The sequence below is a fragment of the Epargyreus clarus genome, unplaced genomic scaffold (assembly GCF_041222505.1).
Source record: "Epargyreus clarus isolate Ecla_fem2 unplaced genomic scaffold, WU_Ecla_fem_2.2 ptg000019l, whole genome shotgun sequence".
NCBI lineage: Eukaryota > Metazoa > Arthropoda > Insecta > Lepidoptera > Hesperiidae > Epargyreus > Epargyreus clarus.
Genome location: NW_027332227.1, coordinates 8,920,412 through 8,940,403, shown reverse-complemented (window position 1 = coordinate 8,940,403; position 19,992 = coordinate 8,920,412). Strand labels below are relative to the sequence as shown.

The 19,992-nt window shown below is 33.3% G+C and overlaps 2 protein-coding genes across 2 annotated transcripts; both read left to right on the top strand.

The window, feature by feature from the left end:
• The first annotated feature begins 5,089 nt into the window (after positions 1–5,089).
• LOC140750399 (venom allergen 5) lies at positions 5,090–11,786 on the top strand. The gene is made up of 6 exons (XM_073083892.1): positions 5,090–5,243; positions 5,459–5,577; positions 7,629–7,710; positions 8,263–8,447; positions 9,344–9,441; positions 10,994–11,786. Exons 1-6 carry the CDS (start codon positions 5,192–5,194, stop codon positions 11,091–11,093), a joined length of 636 nt encoding a protein of 211 aa, XP_072939993.1. The 5' UTR covers positions 5,090–5,191; the 3' UTR covers positions 11,094–11,786.
• Positions 11,787–12,205: 419 nt separating this feature from the next.
• Positions 12,206–18,908, top strand: LOC140750302 (putative serine protease K12H4.7). The gene is made up of 10 exons (XM_073083749.1): positions 12,206–12,214; positions 13,366–13,557; positions 14,766–14,950; positions 15,168–15,400; positions 16,106–16,244; positions 16,473–16,618; positions 16,735–16,857; positions 17,294–17,432; positions 17,863–18,036; positions 18,734–18,908. The coding sequence occupies exons 1-10, from the start codon at positions 12,206–12,208 to the stop codon at positions 18,840–18,842; spliced, it is 1,449 nt and encodes a 482-aa protein (XP_072939850.1). The 3' UTR covers positions 18,843–18,908.
• Positions 18,909–19,992: the final 1,084 nt, after the last annotated feature.

Sequence of the window (19,992 nt, the reverse complement as noted above, 5' to 3'; positions counted from 1 at the left end):
ATAAACTTAATTTATTAAAAATCAAATCCATTGACCTGATAAAGTTTTAACGAATGCCTAATTAATTAAGTCATGAAACGATCGTACCTTCATTGAATTTAGATAATTTTAAATCAATTGATAACAATTGAAGTACGGAAATTAAATATAAGATTGATAAAGGGAGAAATCTCCTTATTCCATTGTGTAAACATTGTCTCTCAAATGAGGTAATAAGATAATGTAAATCAAGTGAAATAAATTATATGAATAAATGTTCTTGTTTTATTTTCTATAAAAATTGTTTTATTTTATACCTCATAACCTCTCTTTATACCATTTTACAACTACTACAGAGTCTTGCACTATCGCATAATAATTATAAAAAGACTAGAAAAATCTGTCATCTAAGTGCTGTCTCATGTATATGCTATGTTTCAAACCAGCCAACTATAGAAAACATGAGAATGGTTAGTGTTTGGACGAAGCAAATCATTTAAGAACCTGGAAATATCATGGAAATAGAATCAAAGATTGAAACGTATATCGAAAGATAATATATTCGCCTTACTCCGGCATTAATGTATTTTTTGGGTAAGAATTACCTGAAAATTTCCACCATTACAATTCACTTCACACACAAATACAATCAACGATTTATACTAAAAAGTATGCTAAGAGCGGACTGCATAAAATGAAAAAATCTTAATAGTATGTATTATAAATATAATATAAGCATCACAAATATAACCCTTAATTTCAGTAATATAAACAATAAGATTACAGTCAAAATTAGGTAAGTACTTTAATATCGTTGGTATTGTTTTCTCATATCAATATTTATTCCGCTTTCAATAATTAATTGCTGTTCCAAAAAATAGGGCTTTTACAGCTAAAAATAAGAATAAATATATTGGTTTTCGGCTTGTATGAACATCAGTGAAATGTAATACGACTTATTAATTTAAATCGTGTTATATGTGTGCTACCTTTCTGTATCTACCTTTAAGACGCTTGTTTACGTGTTTGATAAAAGCGAAAATTACGTAATTAAGTTATATGTATAACAGGGATAAGATAATCTTCTTGGTAAAGGAAAACATGTTGTTGAGACAGATCTGTTTACTGTAAGCACGTTCGAAACATTAGGTGATTTTGCATGCTGTCTATCTCGGCTATTCGGCTTGTCTATCACTAGTATTGTAGTATTTTGTATTACGTGCGAACTAGGCTTTTGTAATATTCGGACGCACATAGTTTGTTCTACGTGGTTCTAGGTGTAGGGTTTAACTTAGCTTAGATTTCTTGTAATAAAATTGTTAGGGGGGTAGGTCATAGATTAGTAAAGATACTTCGCCGCCTTGAAATTGAATGAAGCCACAAACTGCTTATTTTAGTAAGTACTTTTTTTGAATTCTTGACAAATAAAAACATTTTAGAGAAGTTTTCGAATAAATAACTAATACTGCGTAATTTACGCAATAAATAAATAATTATTTGAAATATATTAGGGACATTTTAGCACGGAGACGTGGCAAACACTTTTTTACGCAACTATTTCAATTCTCAAAACTGGGTACATTTTCTTGTTAGGAGTGAGTAATCTTTACTAATCTATGGGGTAGGTACTTTCATTGTAATAGTATGGTATCAGTGGCGGACTTAGGTCGTCGGAGGCCAGGGGCGGAAAGTTGAATGGAGGCCCCCAGTGTAAAAAGTTCGCCTGTGATTCGGTCATCGGTGACCTTCATTTTTGCTTACACATTTCATAGATTGTTTGGTTCTGACGAGCTTTTTTTAGCAACTGTGTTTGAAGGCCCCCTCAGGATCGGAGGCCCGGGGCGGACCGCCCCTTCCGAATTATTTATTTATTTTTAATTTAAAGTGGGATTTTTTCGCTCGGCGATCATATCATCCCGTACAAGCAGACTATTAAGCAATTCATCTCATAACATACATACTTTTAAAATATTTTGAATTTCGCACATACGGTTTCTTTTGCCACTTCTTCTCCATAACTAACCACTTTCCAAAGCGGTAGTAGTTTGTTGATGTTCGAAAAAAATCAATATGAATCAATTTTGAATAAACGAATTAATTATAAAATAATCAAGAACTAAGAATTAAGCCGCTAGAGTATGGTATATTACAATATTTTCAAAATATATGTTGAAAATATTGAAGTATGATTTGGAAGGAAGTTAGATATTGTCTGTAAGAACATAAAGCTGTCTAATCTACACGGTTCGACGAAGGTACCTACCATAATTGCCACTCCTATTTCCCCTTACAACGGTAATAGGTACACTATGCCAGGCGCAATAACTGCAGTAATTTTTTCTAGGAGAAACATTCAACCACGAATTTTTTATGCTGGTATGGGTAAAAACCCATACCTTATTCGGATAAATACAGAGGTTCATGGAATATAGCATTGATCAATTAACATCACCTAGGTACCTACTGCATTGCTGTTTTCATTATTGTAGATACTAAGTCGTTAAAGTTAGATCATTCTATATAACATATTATAATATACACGTCTGTCAATTTCATGTTTTTTTACGAAAAAGTTCTAAGAATATTATAAACTTTAAACAAATGTAGGTGCTACCAACTACCACCTTACTTATCTAAAGTTAGAGATAGTCGACAGGTATCCTATATAGATCGAGGGGTCCGAAGTTCGAAGCCCAGGTACTCATCTGAATGAATTTACAAAAGTTATGTGCGTACTAAAAATTAATTAACATGTGAAGAAACCTGCATACCTCAGAGATCTTTTAAGTCTTTAAAAAAGTTCTGGATGGTAAGTGAAGTCTACCAATATGGACTATGGCCTTATTCTCACTCAGCCAAGACTCCTGCCCAGCAGTGGTACAGTAATTGGTTGACGACGATATAATAGATACAAAGTTATCACACCTTTAATATTGATAGTGCATATTTATTCCTAATGTTAGATACAATTATTCTATCAAAAATATTAATGACAAAAACAATCTTATCAGTAACTATTTATAAGATAATGAAAATGTCATTAATATGCAGTTATTAAAACTCAATTACTGATGAATTAAATATATCTGTTGTTAATATTTTTAGATAATTCGTATATTTTTGAGTTTAGATATAACATTGATCTTATTGTTAATAGTTATCACTATTAGGACTTAATTAAAGTAGTATTGAATAATAGATTCCTCTGGCAAAGAAGGGTGACTAGCTGCAAGCTAGCATGACATGAGTTAAGAAACGTTTAGCATAGGTAGGTAATATAGCACGTCTGGTCTTGGTCATGATGCATTGAAATGTGCTCCGTGTTGGAGATTTGCGATAATGACCAATAAGTTATGAAAAAGTGACACTGTCTACAGCGTCAAAAAGATTTTAGTCTAAAAATAGGTCGCAATATCTAAACTTTACCTAAATCTTATTAAATAACAAATTTATAACCCTTCAAAGTTTACAAGTATAAAGCTTTAGCTCTAAAAGACACACCTACCTGTACCTCGTGTTTGCAGATTGCACAAATACGAGTAGGTATCTGTTATTAAATAAGGTGTTTCAACCCAGGTTGCACACGAAAGAAGCATAGGAATACATGCTTTCTCCAGAGTATTGTTGTACCGGCAGACCTTTAGGCTTGCAACCAAAATCGGTGAACCTGGGGAGACCGCTAGAGACACCAGTAACTACACAATTTGAATATCTACATGGTTTTGTGAGTGCAGCTAACTAATATAGGCGTCTTTTATGTTTAAGTTCGGTAAAAGACTGCAGGAATAAACAACACCAGAGTTTCAGTGTCAATTTACTGTAGCCAAAAATAACGCTGGACATACCTAATTATTAATCATAAAAATTGTAATAGCAAGTGTACCAAAGAACTTTAGCACTTATTAGTTTAAAATTACGCAGACATAGATATTTACGTACCTACCTGTAAAATATTACTTATAAAAAGGAAATCGTGTCATTGTCGTGACTAAGTAGTCACTTTTAAAGGAAATAATATTATTTCCTTTATAGTATATACTACAATGGTAGGAAATGCAGTAATTGATATAAGAGATAGGTAAGTATGATAATTATTGATTCAAAATATTATGTCAATGAATGTAATAAAAAATATTTCCCCGTTTGTTAATTATATTTATCAATTAGTACAACGCACAATACAATTGTTGTTCAGCAATGATATTAGTTTGTTGTGCAGCAACTGTTTAATAACATTTCAATTAATTATATACGAAATATAAAAAAAAATGTATTCATTAGGTATTTTCAGGCCAATATTGCATAAAAGTATAATAGAAGTATGTTTGAAAAGAGACTACGTATCCCATTAGTAAATTAGCAAAGATATAACTTATTGGTCTAATCAACACGATTAATAAACATAAATCTAATAATTTACATATTTTCTTCCCATTCCTCGGCTTACCGATTTTCATGGTCTCTAATCACAGCAACTACTGAATGTTTACAAAGCGCGACGACAATGTTTAAAATCGTCTAAAACTTTTTGCTTACAATATCTAGTCATATATAACTAGGTGTCTAAGTACCTACTCATAGGCACGTAATGAAAGCACTAAGTAGGTACTAAAAGATTGATCTAGATAAGATGGCCTGAATAGTTAATGCTAATTGAAATCACTTTCATATGAAATTACTTAGAAATTATGACTTAAGCTTTTATTTGTTTAAGGAAGTGACTCAACCTATGGTGCGATTTAACGGTCACCCATTCTTGTAAGTAGTCGAAAGCCGAAAGTTAACCTCAATAAACGGCGTTCCTCTTTTTGTTCGATTTCCTCGAATTGTCACAATACAAGATGTAAGCTCATCAAATGTAAAAGCTCTTAATTAAGTAGGCAAGAATATATACTCAGCGAGTAAGTAGGTACTCGATGTCTGAACACGATTATCTTAGTATCGTCGAAATCAATATTTTAAGTAAACCATGTCAAAGATTCTTCACGATAAAGAGAAATTTTATTAAATAAAAATATTAATGATTCTGATGGTGATTGACAGCCCTAATTTAATCATAATGGACTTGTTAGTCACCGACTTCGACAGACGTAAAGGCGATGCGTTCGTACAATGCGAGTAAGTATATAACGCACTCCTATTTCAGCAGCGACAGCATACGAAAAATTTTAGTCTTCGCTTTGCTTTACTGCCGGTCATTTCATACGAAACAATGGAACTTGGAATTATACTTTTTAGTTTATTGGCCTTAGCTCAATCAAGGTGTTAGTATTTTATTTTGAAATTAAAAAATATTGTAACTGAAAAATATTTCATATTCAGATCAATTAAAATTGTTATAATTATTAGTACAAGTGAACAGTGCATAGTTTTTTTGGATTTGAGATTTTAAGAAATAATTTTAAACAAGCGATTCCTGGGTTGAATAAAAATAATATAGGTGAATAGTATAAGGTTAAAGGTGATTGTTTGTTTACAGTAATCGACTTATCGTGTAAACAAATTAAGGGGTTTGTGGATGGACACAATATGAGGCGTCTTCGTTTGGCCAAGGGAGAAGTATACAACCAGCCGGCTGCGAGCGAGATGAAATTTATGGTTCGTATTTTTAATTTGGCATATTAAGTTACATGTAAGTTAATGAATGAATAAGTCCATAATTATTCTGTTTGACCTAATTAGGTAAGTACATTCGTAAAAAAACATATTATTATTATATATAGTACGGTGGATATTCATTCATGGTTTTCCCATTATTCCGCGTAAACATTTAATAATTGTAATAATTAATTACGGTTCAAAAATTCATTTTAAACTAAAATGTGATCTAATTGCTACGACTATTTGAACGTACCTAGGTCTAAGTCTATAAAAGCTGCATTTAATAACCATCTAGATTTAAAAGTTAATAATCATCTAGAGTTGAATGATATTATCTGAATTTAGGCACCTTAAATAAATAGATAACAATTAAGAGCATAGATGTGTAGCGTAGCGAAAAAATTCTAAGTCTATGATTAAGAGTGTCTGCTTTGAAATCCTTTTTAGGGTTCCCTATCCTAAAGATAAAAAGGGCTATTAGTTTAGGCAGAGTAGGTAGAGGTAGAGGATAGACACTTAAATTTTCTATAGGGTGTGTATTACTATTAGCCGTTATAACTATAAATAGATAAAAATAAAAAGTTAAAAATATGGTGGTACAAGAAACCGTTATTTTTCGGAATTATCTAATGCATTGTGTTGGTAGTCCGTATAAATTTTATTTTAAGTCTTCTAAATATAGGTAATTAGGGCTTCTAAAGGATATGTCGGGTTATATGGAATTTGCCACATTCTCCAGCAGTCGGTAGTAGGTATAAAATTATTATCTCATTTATTTTTCGGTGCTTCGCTGATACTTTGAAAATTATATAATTATTCTATATGATTTTAAAATTGTTGATAATTTAGAGAAGTTAATAGTTTTTATTACATTTATGATGTAAATCTACCAATTGAGTCCATTATGTAAATGTGATTATTTTGATAGTAAAAAATAAATCATTGTTTTGTTATTGAGGAAGTGATGAATCTATGTACATCTGATTAAATTCGTCATTTCCTTTATTAACACCTTTATTTACTGTGGCTCTATGAATAGCATTCATTAAACAATCATAATGTCTTAAAATGTGTAATCTTGTGTTAACAATTTATTTTGGCATGACAGAAAAGTAAGATAACTTGTGTACCTTCTGCGTATATTTGTAGTTATATCAACTGATATTATAGCAGGAGGTTCTAATTCTGTAATCTAATTCCGAATAATTTGTAAAGACTCACTAATTCCGAATCATTTGTAAAGACACATCGGAATTAGATTTATCGGAATTAGAACATGAAAAGTAATGTTTATGGCTGGACTGAGCCGAAAAGGTGACTCTTCAAAACCCTGGGTTAAGAATAGATGACAGAAGGGCCTTTTATTCTTGGTGACTTTTTATAGCTAACCTACTCTACATTCGTTCTTCACAAATCTATAGTATACATGGTAGTCGGGTAACCATTATACATGGAAGTCCTTAACCAAGGGGTAGGTCTGTGACCTGCTGCAGTTGTCAAAGATTACATACTTAACTTAATATTAGCATAGGTATGCGCCGTTTTAACGTGGAATAGAGTAAATGAGGACTTATCATGAAGCTTCTTCTCCATAACGAAACACCTTTTGAAGTGGTGGTTGTTGTATTGACATTCAAAAAGTGCTCTGTAAAGAACCTATTTTGAATAAAAAAAAATTGATTTGATTTGATATGATTATTTATTCATCTCAAACTAAAGCTATTTAACTTTAAATCGTAAAATGCTTTGTAGAATTATTTTTGTATCGTGCTAATAGTGTTATTATGATGTCCTAGTCTGGTTTGAACAGTAGAGCAAGATTTTCATATAATTAACATATAAATGACACAACATCTAGTAAGTAGCAGGCACCTACTTAAATCGTGCAACAGAATCTTGCAATATGATTACTTTGTTTACGATGCCTATATTTGCGATATTTAAGACAGGTCATACTGAGGATATCAAATAGAACCAATATTTCTCCTACCAGAGAGTATAATTACGCCGTGTGCCTTCGGGATTTACAATATAATTTTCTTTTCCAGATGTGGGATGCTGAGTTAGCTGCAAAGGCCGCAAATTGGGCTGCTAAGCATAAGTTTATACATAATCCAAATAAAAAAATTGGTATGTTTTTTAATAAGATAGTTTCTAAAGGTAATATAACTTTAAGTGGTTTGAGTACGCAGGCACCACTGCGACCTTTTATCAGTGTACAACATCACCTTGTTCTGGTTTGAAGGTTGTGGTAAGAGAGAAACACTTGTACCACTTATACGGAACGACGAACCCTTACCCTTACCCTTAAAGACGAAGCATTCTTAGTCCTTAAGGAGGGCAATTAAGTAAACAGTTTTGTAATCCTATCTGGGGTTGATTATAAACATCCATGGATGACAGTTGCCACTTACCATCAGATAGACTGCATGCTCGTTAGTGTTTGTGTTGCTACTAATTAAGATTTTTATCGCCTCTTAACAATCAAACATTTCATTCAGTATAACAGCGATAGGTTTTAATTATATTCGTGATGCAACACAAAAAATATATTTATTGCGTTTAATAAAACTGCAAGTCCTTTGTTTGCGTTGTTATGTATTATTTAATTATTTTTAATAACTTTGTATCTAATACGTAATGGTAACTTTGTAATACTTCATAAATATTGGTATTTTTTAGCTTCCAACAGGTTTACGACCGGTGAAAACCTTTACATGTATTCTACCACTGATAGAAGCTATACTCTGGACCCAAGCTCAGCCCTAGACTCCTGGTTTGATGAATACAAAGATTACACGTTTGCTCCATTAACGGCGAGAGACTTCGACGGTTCGAGGGACGAGCAAATTGGACACTATACTCAGGTAAGTTTTTAAAACATCATTCTTAACCTATTATTCTTGCACTCCTAGGCGCACGTCCTCTCAAAGTGAGGAACTTAGACCATAATCCACAGCATTGATAAATGCTTATTGGTAAAGAAGTTACATAACTTTTAGAAATTTTAAGAACTATTACGCGTGCAACTTTTTGCGCGATATTTTTCTTTTTTTATTAGGTTTTCACTGTCAAGGCGAATGATAAATAATTTATTATACCTACGAACAGTACTTCGCAAAATCAAGTGCGTACCTGGAATTTGAACCTCTGAGGACTCGGACCCTCAAATATTGAAGCCTAATTACCAACCATTCGGGTTTGTTTTTACATTCTAAGCTCATAGTCCGCGGCTGTAACAAAGCTATGCTAGATGACTGTAGGTATGGTTCATATACTTTCACTGATTGGTTTTGCTATACATTTCATTTTCACTGATTGTTCTTAAGTAGGCCAACAGGCCAGTCAAACTACTCTCTTAAGTGTTATAATTAGAAAGGATTGAGGTTTAGTCTAGTGTAGGTTTTGTTAAAATAACTTTTTTTACTTACTGCATCATATTTGGTTTGCCCGTGTGTATGCTACACATACCAAGAACAGTCATTTGAGTTCATCAGTCAGGCTTCCGAGAATCGTACCCGATATCTTCTGTAAGGAAACTCGGTACAATTACCAATGTGCCAATCCGCATGTATCTAAGAGTGATAAAAAAATGCAAACATTATCATACAAAATACCTATATTTTAACATTTTACTATAACAAAGTATTGCTCCATCAAAGTATTGCTTTATGTACTGTTTTATGTACAGTGTACACATATGTATAGCTGCTTTTAATTGAGTGGTTTCATCATAAAATAATGAAATTTGGCGATTTTGCAGATGGCGTGGGCGGATACAACTTACGTTGGTTGTGCGGTGTCTGAGAAATTTGAGAACGGGTGGAAGAAGATCCTAGTCGTATGCAATTATGGGCCCAGGTAAGAAAAAAGTTTTTTTTTTTAATATTATAGTAGTAAACGAGAATTCAGTCGTCCTGACGGTAAATAGTCACTGGCGTCCATTGACATCTGTAACCAACTCCACTTAGAGCAGGAGTTCTACCTAAAGTCGATGCAGTCAATAAACAGTCAAGTGATTTTAGCAAACCCTTTTTAAGAGATTAATGATTTTAAGTAATTTAGACATACAAGGATGCAACAGAGTTTATGGAGTTCAAAATTATATTTAGTTTATTTAATGTTGTCTATGTACATAACAGGCTACTACATGTCCCAATGAACTGTTTTTAGAAACCATAAATAAATAACTAAGTACTCGTCATTTTATAGTAAATCACATAAAACACCCGATCTAGTGGAAATTGGTTTCAAAAATTCATAGCAGAATCAGTTATCCGATGGAGCGATGTCTAATTAGTAATTATCTTAGTAGTAGTAACTACATTTATTACTAATATCTTAAATTATGCAAAAAAAAAGTGATAGCCTAGTGGTTAAGAAACTCGGCCTCTTGGTCGAGGGGCCCAGGTTCAAATCCCTGGCATACACCTCTGAATTTTCAAAATTATGTGCGTATTAGAAATTAATTATCACTTGCTTAAATGGTGAAGGAAAACATCGTGAGCAAACCTGCATACCTGAGAAATCTTAAAAAAAAAGTTTTAAAAGGTATGTGAATCCTATCAATTCGCACTTGGCCAGCGCAGTGGACTAGGGCCTAATCCTTCTCATTCTGAGAGGAGACCCGTGCCCAGCAGTGAGACATTAATGGGTTGATGAGGATGATTTCGAATTATATAAACAACCAACATTCCTGACTGCCTTCGTTGGTTTATCGGTACCTCACATCGATTTGTTAAAGAAAGTACATTTATATGAGTATGTATGTGCTTGCATTGTTGCCTCTATGTGTCATTGTAAATATTTATAACTTGTAAGAATTCCTTTGTAGTGGTCAAGTCACTCGAGTCGTACCTTTAAATATTTACCTACGTATCTACTACCATAATAATGAATAGCTGACATGCATCTATTTTTACTTATAATAAAATGACTAATGAATCGTTGGTTAAATCTGGTTTTGCAAAGTCAGGCTTTAAAAGCACGGCAAAAAAGTAAGGTAAGCATGAAATCCTGAGTTGAAAGGGTGTGGATTCCAGAAGAGTTGCGTATGAGGCGACCATATTAATGCTCAGGAGTAGCACCGCATCTGAGATGGGTTTCAGCTAAAATCACTCGTCTATAGGTGGTGGCTACAGATATCCATGGGCGGCAGTGACCACTTGCCATCAATTGGACTGCATGCTCGTTTGCTACTTCAATGTTATATGCAACATACATAAGTAATATATTATGTGAATAATTTCAATTTTAATGTTCCGTTAAAAATTTTGCCCTCATACCGATTTGACACACATGGGCCTGGGTTCAATGCCCGGCAATGTAGCTGATGAATATAGAATCTGTTGTTCTTTTGTTTTTGTAGTGATCTGTGTACGTAATTTGAAAAATGTTTTTTTTTTATTTACAGCGGAAACTATTTGGGTAGAACCCCATATCGTCCCGGGAGCCCCAGTGGATCCTTGGTGTGTGGAACACAAGACTGTAGACGACCATACGGCAAATGTTAAATAACTACTTCAAGTATCAATCAATATCTTCCTTTTCCACTATTCACTCTTTACTATTCCTCACCTATTAACCTTCTTATGCTAAACTTTACTTATCTATTACTTACTTACTGTTAAGACTTAGACTGATAGTAGAGTATGTTTAACATCCAAAGTTGTTATTAATTATTGTAAGGATTTTTTGATTAAGATGAAAGGTTGAATTATATTTGTGTCCGAGTTTATTGTGGCAGATTTCTATGACGTAAGTAATAAGTTTGTATTTACCGCCTCAATAAGAAATCAGTAGTAAGGGCTCATCAACATCTTCCGACACAGAACGTAACAGACGCGTGCCGCAGCAGACAATAACTATTCTATATAAATATGATTTTGTCTTCCACGGCTCTTGTTTGTCAAGTTCAATTACTTTAGAATGAAATGGGACCTTACTTATTGCAGTTCGAAACTACGTTCATATATTTATGAACAGTGTGAAAATGTTTCTACCTGATATTTCTTAAGTTCCTGCTACTGTTTTCAAAGGTGTGTAAAATCAAAATTTATGAATCTTTATTAACTGGATCAATCCTAAAGAGATCAAGCGCGTTACAACACACAATACACTCCGACATAATAATGTATACCTTAATAATAAACGTTATCTCCTAGTTTAATCTCGTTGTAAGATAATAATAAATACCTCGAAGATAAGAGTTTTTTTATTGACTGCAACCCATCTTATGACCCACTGTTGGACACAAGTCTTTTCCCACAATATGATTAACATAATAACGTCGTGGCCATCGTGGACAAATAATCACAAAAATAAAAACATCTAGTTGTAACACGTGTTTTCTGAACAGTAACCAAACCCGAACCCTTTTGAATATAGCGACCATTGCACCACGATGTCGCCATTATTATAATCAACATCTTTTAATATCTTGTGCACTTTCTCTACATTAAGAAGACTGAAGAAAGTAAAATTAATAAAGATATGATTTAATTTTCGAAGAAATTTTGCATTAGCATTAGTGTATTATTTTAAATCCAATACCTATCCGACGCCACAATATGGCGGACCAATACACAATTATTATATAAAATTACAGATGTTTTGTATGCACCCCATGTTACCCGTATGGTAACAAATCAAAGGGTTTTGTTGAGAATCTAAAATCAATATGACGTTACTCATAGCTATTACAAGTTTATTTTTTATTTCAATAATCCATTGGGGATAAAATAAAGACGGATAGACTTTAATAACTTTACTAAAGGGAGTAATCCTTGGGTATGTAGGTAAATATGCCACCTAGACAAAATAATGCGGATTAGGTTAGGTATAGTAGGTATTTTATGAATGTTTTAGTGTAAATGTTTCTAATCAATTGATACCTTAATCACCCTTTACGTATCTCCTACCTTAAAGATAACGATAACCAGATAGTCCTTATATTATTAAGAAATGTTGATAGATTCAAATGTATTAATTGTGTAGTTGAAAAAAAATGGTAAGTTTAATAACATTTCTATAACAATTATGTTATCAATAAGAATGACACAAAATTGCAAATAATTGATTTGTTCCTAATTGAATAATAATTATTGTGATAATTGGTTTGTTACTAATTTGTAAAAAATAAGTATTATATTAGCAACAAATCAATTATTTACAATTTTATTGGTAAGAACAGAAGTCTTATTTTTTGTCCGTTAAGTTTTTTGAGTAGTAGGTAAGTACATTGCAATTACATTTTTCAAGTAAGTTCTTTTTAATAGGTACCTACATAGTTTATTAACTGATTAAAAATATGTGATATACCTAAATATGATTACGTAGTAAAGCGAATTCTACTATGAAACGTGATAGTCATTTTAATAATACCGTGTTCCTTCTTGAATGGGTGGCCACCATTAATATTTTCTCTTGAAGATTTCCGTTTCTTGAAGATTGGATCATACATTAAGCAGTCAGTCTAGGTCGTTATTAATTAAAAATAGTTTAGTAATTATTAGGTACGTATCGATTTTGTTGGAAACGTTTGAGAAAAAAGAAAATACATACGAAAAAAATATTTAAACGATATTATTTATATTATTTTAAAGGTAAAAGTGGTAGAAAAATAGTGATTACGGTTCGACCCCCCACACAACACCACCACGTCTACTGTTACCAGCTAATGCTTGTCTTTTTTGTAGTTTTGTTTAGAGTGCCCTTCGTAAGGTCATAGGTAGAATGTTAAGGTAGAATGTTTGTGTAGTGAGCAAAATATACCTATATTTTCAGATTTCCTTGTACATAATATCGGCGCTGATAGCGTCGGTGTTAGGGGAGCCTCGTGTAATAGAGCCTCCTCTTCGTGTCGACTTGCAGCCACCTCCGGAATACCAGCGGTCGTCGGCGAGGAATGTCTTCCAGAGCTGGATCACGATGCCAATTGACCATTTCGATCCGCAGAATCAAAATACTTACCAAATGGTAAAAACATACTCTTTAATACCTATTCTTTAATTTGAATGAAATAACTTTAGATCAACAAGCATTAATGGAGAAATTAAAGGTGCAAGAAATAATAATAGAAATACAGTTTTTGAACCAATAAATCCATCCTCACATTTGAAGGTATGCCCATGTAAATGTCCATATAATAAAGGTACCTAGTAATTATAATTTACCAGCATAAACATAGCAATATTAATGAAATCTTCTTCTTGTTAATAATATTTGGCGAAAGAAAACTTTCCGCCACGGGGTGATCACCCTGGAAAGCGGTCATGCACTGTTTGGAGTTTGGACCTACATATATTCCTACAAGATTCTATAGACACCTTTGATAGACTTATTCTGAAAAACTTGTGGTTCCATCTCTAGAATGGTTGCAAAAAGTTTCCAAAGATCTATCTAAGCCCGTGTTTCCCAACCTGTGGTCCGCGTATGGTATGTATGGGGGCCCGCGAAAAACGAAACGAAAAATCTTTTGTATCTGTAATAACTAAAAGAAATACCTAATCCATCTTTTTTTTGCTGTTTATTTTATTAAGGAGGTCCGTGAAAACTGTGCTAGATTTCCTAAGAGTCAGTGGACTGAAAAAGGCTGGTAAACGCTGATCTAAGCCTATAGGAAACATAAGACCTATACGAATACAAATAATTTTGCGAAACCCGATGCTATTAGACCATTAATAAATATTTAAAATGTTGTCAAAAATGTAAAGACTTCATTTACTTAGTTAAAATGTATGTTATGTTCTTGAACAAAAAGATAACCGTTTATGACTATTGTGAATAGGCGAGTGTTTGTAGGTACAATACCTATAGGTATAGGTTCTATATGAACGTAATAATCTACATCTGTTTAGAGGGAATATAATTTGTTGTGTCGCAAACTTGTAGTTAGAATTCACAATGGTCGTATACAGGTACCTATATGACGGCAACAAGTCACGTAAATAAGAAATACCTATGTAAACAATTGCAACCTTATATACCTAAGTTTATTTACATTTATATTCAAACGAATGTATTTCTGTTTTTTTAGTACCTACTCTGCAACTTTGTATTTGGCTTTCTGGATAAAAATAATGAAATGCCTATTTCATTGTTTTTGGAAATTCTACTTCAGCCTTTTTAGTGCAGTCGGGTTTTTGATTTTTTAAATAAATTACTTGTTACTAATTACTTTCCAGAGGTTTATGTTCAATGAACAATTCTTTGGGGGCGACGGCTATCCCGTCTTCATTTTGGTTGGAGGCGAGTGGGATATTGCCCCGGGTTGGTTGATGGCAGGCAACATGTTTACAATGGCCCAGGAGAACAGAGGATACCAGATCTATACTGAACACCGATATTACGGACAGTCCCTGCCGTACACGTATGCATTATTTTATTATATTGTTAAATTTATTTATTTGAACTTTTTGTATCCGGCAATGGTAGAAGGTTGCTACCTAATGGTAAGAGCCGGGAACAACAGTTTAACATGTCCATCCAAGTGCAAAAGAATGCACGAAGTTTGTACCTACATCTATCCTAGGCCATATCTAAATCCATGCCTCCTTGTAAATATAAAGACGTCTCACAACTTCCAGGGTATTTACAACAGAAAACCTACGTTTCCTCAACGTAGACCAAGCATTAGCAGATCTCGCATATTTCATTAAGGAACTGAAAAAGCAGCCGAGGTTTGCTAACAGTAAAGTCATTTTATACGGAGGATCCTACGCGGCTAATATGGTGTTGTGGTTCAAGCAACGATATCCACACTTAGCGGTAGGAACAGTTGCATCCAGTGGACCTATCTTAGGAGAAGTTGACTTTACTGGTGAGTAACAAACATTGACTTTACCTTTTTTGCTAAAATGTTTCAAATTAAGAATTAACTAACAACTTCAATTTTAAAGCCGAGGTGTTAAGTATGTATATATATACATTTATGAAAATATTATGTATGTAAGAAAACACACTGATATGTTAAAAAAAAATAGTAACCACCATAACTTTAATACCAGAAATAGAAATAAATTAGCAATTCCTAAACATAGATTATGTAAGGTGGCTAGATCTTTCATGGGCAACTGTATTCGCTACAACAATAAAATACCCGACCACATTTTGAATCTCAGAAAAAAAGTAAAACATGTCGTTAAACTAACGCTATGTAAAAGAGCGTACTATAAAGTAAGTGATTATTTGACTGACAAAACGGTGTGGTCTAAATTAGCTCCAGCTCCACATGTACCATTACGTTAAATTAACATTGTCAAAAACATTTTTTTTTTAAAGATGTGTGTTATGGAGTTTCTTTCGCCGCTTCTTCTCCATAACGAAACACCTTGTGAAGTGGTTGGTAGTAGTTGTTTTGATATTCAAAAAGTGCTCTGTAAAGAACCTATTTTGAATAAAAAAAATTGATTTGATTTGAAATAAGTAACAACCTTTGGATGGTGTAGATGTCTAATTAATATAGACAGCATTCCTTCATTTCATTTAATAAAGATTTCTTTACTAAACTAATCTTATTTCGCAGGTTACTTAGAAGTGGTTCACGAAGCATTCCGTTCAGAGGGAGGCGAACAATGTGTAACGACAATAAAACAAGGCATAGCGGATACAATTTCGGCAATGGAAACTGAAGAAGGACGGCGTACATTGGAATCAGTTTACAGGTAACATAATATTAATTATGAATGAAAAATATATATAACTGTAATGTATTAATTTAACTTTCTTCTAACATTACTTTGAAAAATATTATACCTTTAAAACAATATTTTAGCCTTAATAGATCACAATGTGTTATAAATTTTATTGAATAGTCATCCTATACTTTCATGCACTTTATGTGTCCATTAGTTAAGTATGTATATTGTAAACGATTTCTGTTTGTTTTACAGATTATGTAGACCACTAGACTACGACAACAAATATGATTTGGGATACTTCGCCGGTCTTATCAGCTGGACCTTTTCGGGCTCAGTGCAACGCGCTCGCCCGGGCACTCTCATCAGTATTTGCAACAATTTCGCTTCGAATGTTTACGGTATTTGCTAAAGGTCCTTTATAAAATAGTACGAAATAGTGCCCGACCAAAGTTTCGGAATAACAATTTAAAATTTTGGCATATCCATTCGACTAATTATCATCTTTTCATACCAGGTGTCACTCCGATGGAGAAGGTTGGAGGTTACATCGCCATATCTCAAAACATGAGTCCCAATGGTTGCTGGTCAATATCCTTCGATACTTTACTCAATGTCTATAACGCTACTCGTTCTAACTGTAAGTGAACTTAATATACTTAACTCAAACTAATTTTATGATTAAAAAATCTTTTTAAAGTAGCTACGATCAGTTTGGATATATTTAAGTATCTACCTACTGGAAATTAGTTTTGTCAAATGAAACTGTTGCTCTTCGTGGTTACTAACACCACATCCACGCGCCTAACTAGTGCTAAACAATGCTGCGTTTTGGATTTAATAGTGTTAAAAGGGAAATAGACTTAGTTTTATAAGGACGATTACCGATTTAATTCTTAAGCGTAGCGCTGCATCTGTGGCCATCTATAATATAGTCTTGTATATGTAGGTAATCTCCGAGTAAAAATAAAGTTTTATTATATTAGTTGTGGTATTTCAAGTTTCACAATGACAAAACCTACCTATAATACATACCTATATTGAATGGTACTAATATAATCAAAATTTTATTTCAGCCCGTGCTTGGTATTATCAAACCTGCACAGAGTACGGATACTACCAAACCGCACCTCGGTCAGGAACGGCATTTGATCAACTGACATGGCTTAGCGTTGACTTTTATGTAGAAGTTTGTAAACGAGTCTTTGACCAAAGGTAGGCATTCAGGTTCATCTTGAACGTTATAAGTTCTAATAGAAGTCAAAAGGTTCATTTAGATTGTCCTGCTTATTTAGAACGTCCATAATGTTATGTTTGTATGTTATTAACATGAAATTCGGCCTACTCTGGATATTCCTAGTTGGAATCAAACTATTACTTGCGAGTTCTTTACTCTTGAAGTAAATTAAGGAAAACATTGGCAGAATAGGCATACGGGCCTAGACTTATTAGAATTATTTCGATGTCCTATATTGATACATATAGACTTCGATCAACAATAAACATCAAATGTAGATAAGTAGATGATAAGTATCAGGAAACCCCGGAACCGTGCCTTCCATACACAACAAGGGAGATTGACTTATTCCGTTAGGAGCATCTTGAAGCCATTTTATGATGCAATTGTAAATGACTTCGATTTTAGATTCGATGAAGCCTTCCTTGATGACGCAGTAGATCGCGTGAATCTGATCTTTGGGGGCTTAGAGCCGAACGTGAATAATACCATCAACATCCACGGCGCCATCGACCCCTGGCACGCGCTCGGCGTGTACGACAGAGACTTGAAGGAAGGCTCGCCAACTATTACTGTGCCCAGGTAAAAGAATAAAGTATATTGACGTAACAAACACATTTAAGACAATTAAAGACATTCTTATAAACAAAACATATAATTGAACCATCATACGTATTGCTATGTCTTTACTTATTATTAGATGTTTAATTATAATACACGTGTTGAACGCGCATATCTTAATTTCTGTATAGTTTCTGTAATTCCGTACTTGATATATATTGACAAGTGTTATAAATATGTGCCATTGCAAAATGCAAACGATGATTAAAGTGGCATAGCTAGAATTTCAGTCGCCCCTTTGAATATTCTACATTCCCTGATAGGTAACAGTATTTTAATCATAAAATACCGTAGCTGGAAGACAACGAGTAAACGGTGTAATAACTAATTAGTAATAACTATTTTTTTATTATTACCACGCTTTTATTAGCTCAACCTGTATGTATGTAACAGAATCTTTGAACTCAATTTTTACCACTGAATGGCCAGTTCAATTTAAACTTTTAAAAAATATCAAGAACCGATGACAATATACGATTTTAATAATTTTGATCCATTGTCCTTATAAGGCTCATCAGGATTAACGATTTCGGAAGTAGTGTTCAAGCGCCTTAGAAAAAGATTATGGCAAAGTTACTAGATTGCAACAATATTATTTTTACTTAAATTGACTAAAAGCGCAGTTTTTACAGTTTTAAATAATGTTATTTATTTACAGAGCATCGCATTGTTTCGATATGCAAGGCTGGTTGACCACTGACACCATTCAGATGACAAATGCACAGCAAACAGCAAGAAGACTAGTTGCATCTTGGCTCTCTGAATAATTGCATTATGGCTTTTACATTTTAGTCTTGGCTAATAAAATAGGTGTATGTAATGTTGTTATATAACAATATTATTGTTACAAAATAGGTACTTTTATATTATATTACTAAACCAGTATCCAGTGCTTTTAGTTAATAATATCTTTAATCAATATAGAAACATTTATTTACCACAGTATGACTAAAATATAAGGATGTATCTTGTTCACAAATTATCTAGTGGTGAGGTGGATTGGAATAAAAAAAACAACACTTATTCATAATGTACTCCCGATTCGGTTTCGGGAACACACAATTATTTATTATTAGTTCAAAATTCCACATTCTGACAAATTGAAAATCCACAGCAAGTTAATTAGAAACTTTAACGGGTCGAAACAGATCGAAAAATATAATCACAATAATCACTACCCGCCCTAACCATAATCAAATTACTAAGTTATTTCCTAATTTCATATATATTTTAGTTATCATTGCGCCTAGTAACTGGCGGAATAATTATAATTAACGTGTGTGTAAATGCACAGTACACTACTGCTAGGGGCGAGTCGGTGTGTTTTCAAAATGGCTCTTTTCCACTTTGATCCTTTTCGGAAACACAACACAAATTGTACTGCACGGGAGGCGTCGTAGATATAAAAGTGCTTAACAAACTATTATACAACATTCAAAAAGACGACATTGACATTTATAAAATTTATAGCAGGGTTGTCACGCCTCACCACACAGCACTATATTTGCAGTCAAACGAGAAAGAGTGAGACGCGCGATCTCGCTCGCACTCGCTCCACTGTGACGCGCCCACAGAAGTAGTCTACTATGCCAAACAGTCATAGCACTTACTTCATAAAGCTCACGATAAAAAAAACGAGATTATTGGCAGTCCATCATTTAAAGTGGCTAGTAAATAATTCATGTCGATGATACATTCAACAAAATAATAATTAATTAACACGTGTGAACGTTATATAAAAATTCATGCATAATTATTGTTTTCGCCTATTACTAATAAATGTACGAGACTTAAAATCGATATCACTTAACGAAAAAAATGTTTAATATTAAATGATAGAACTGCCGCTTGAACCCCTGAACTAACTCAAATTCAAAAATGTCGGCTGAAGTTACGCCTATGCACCTAAACTAACGA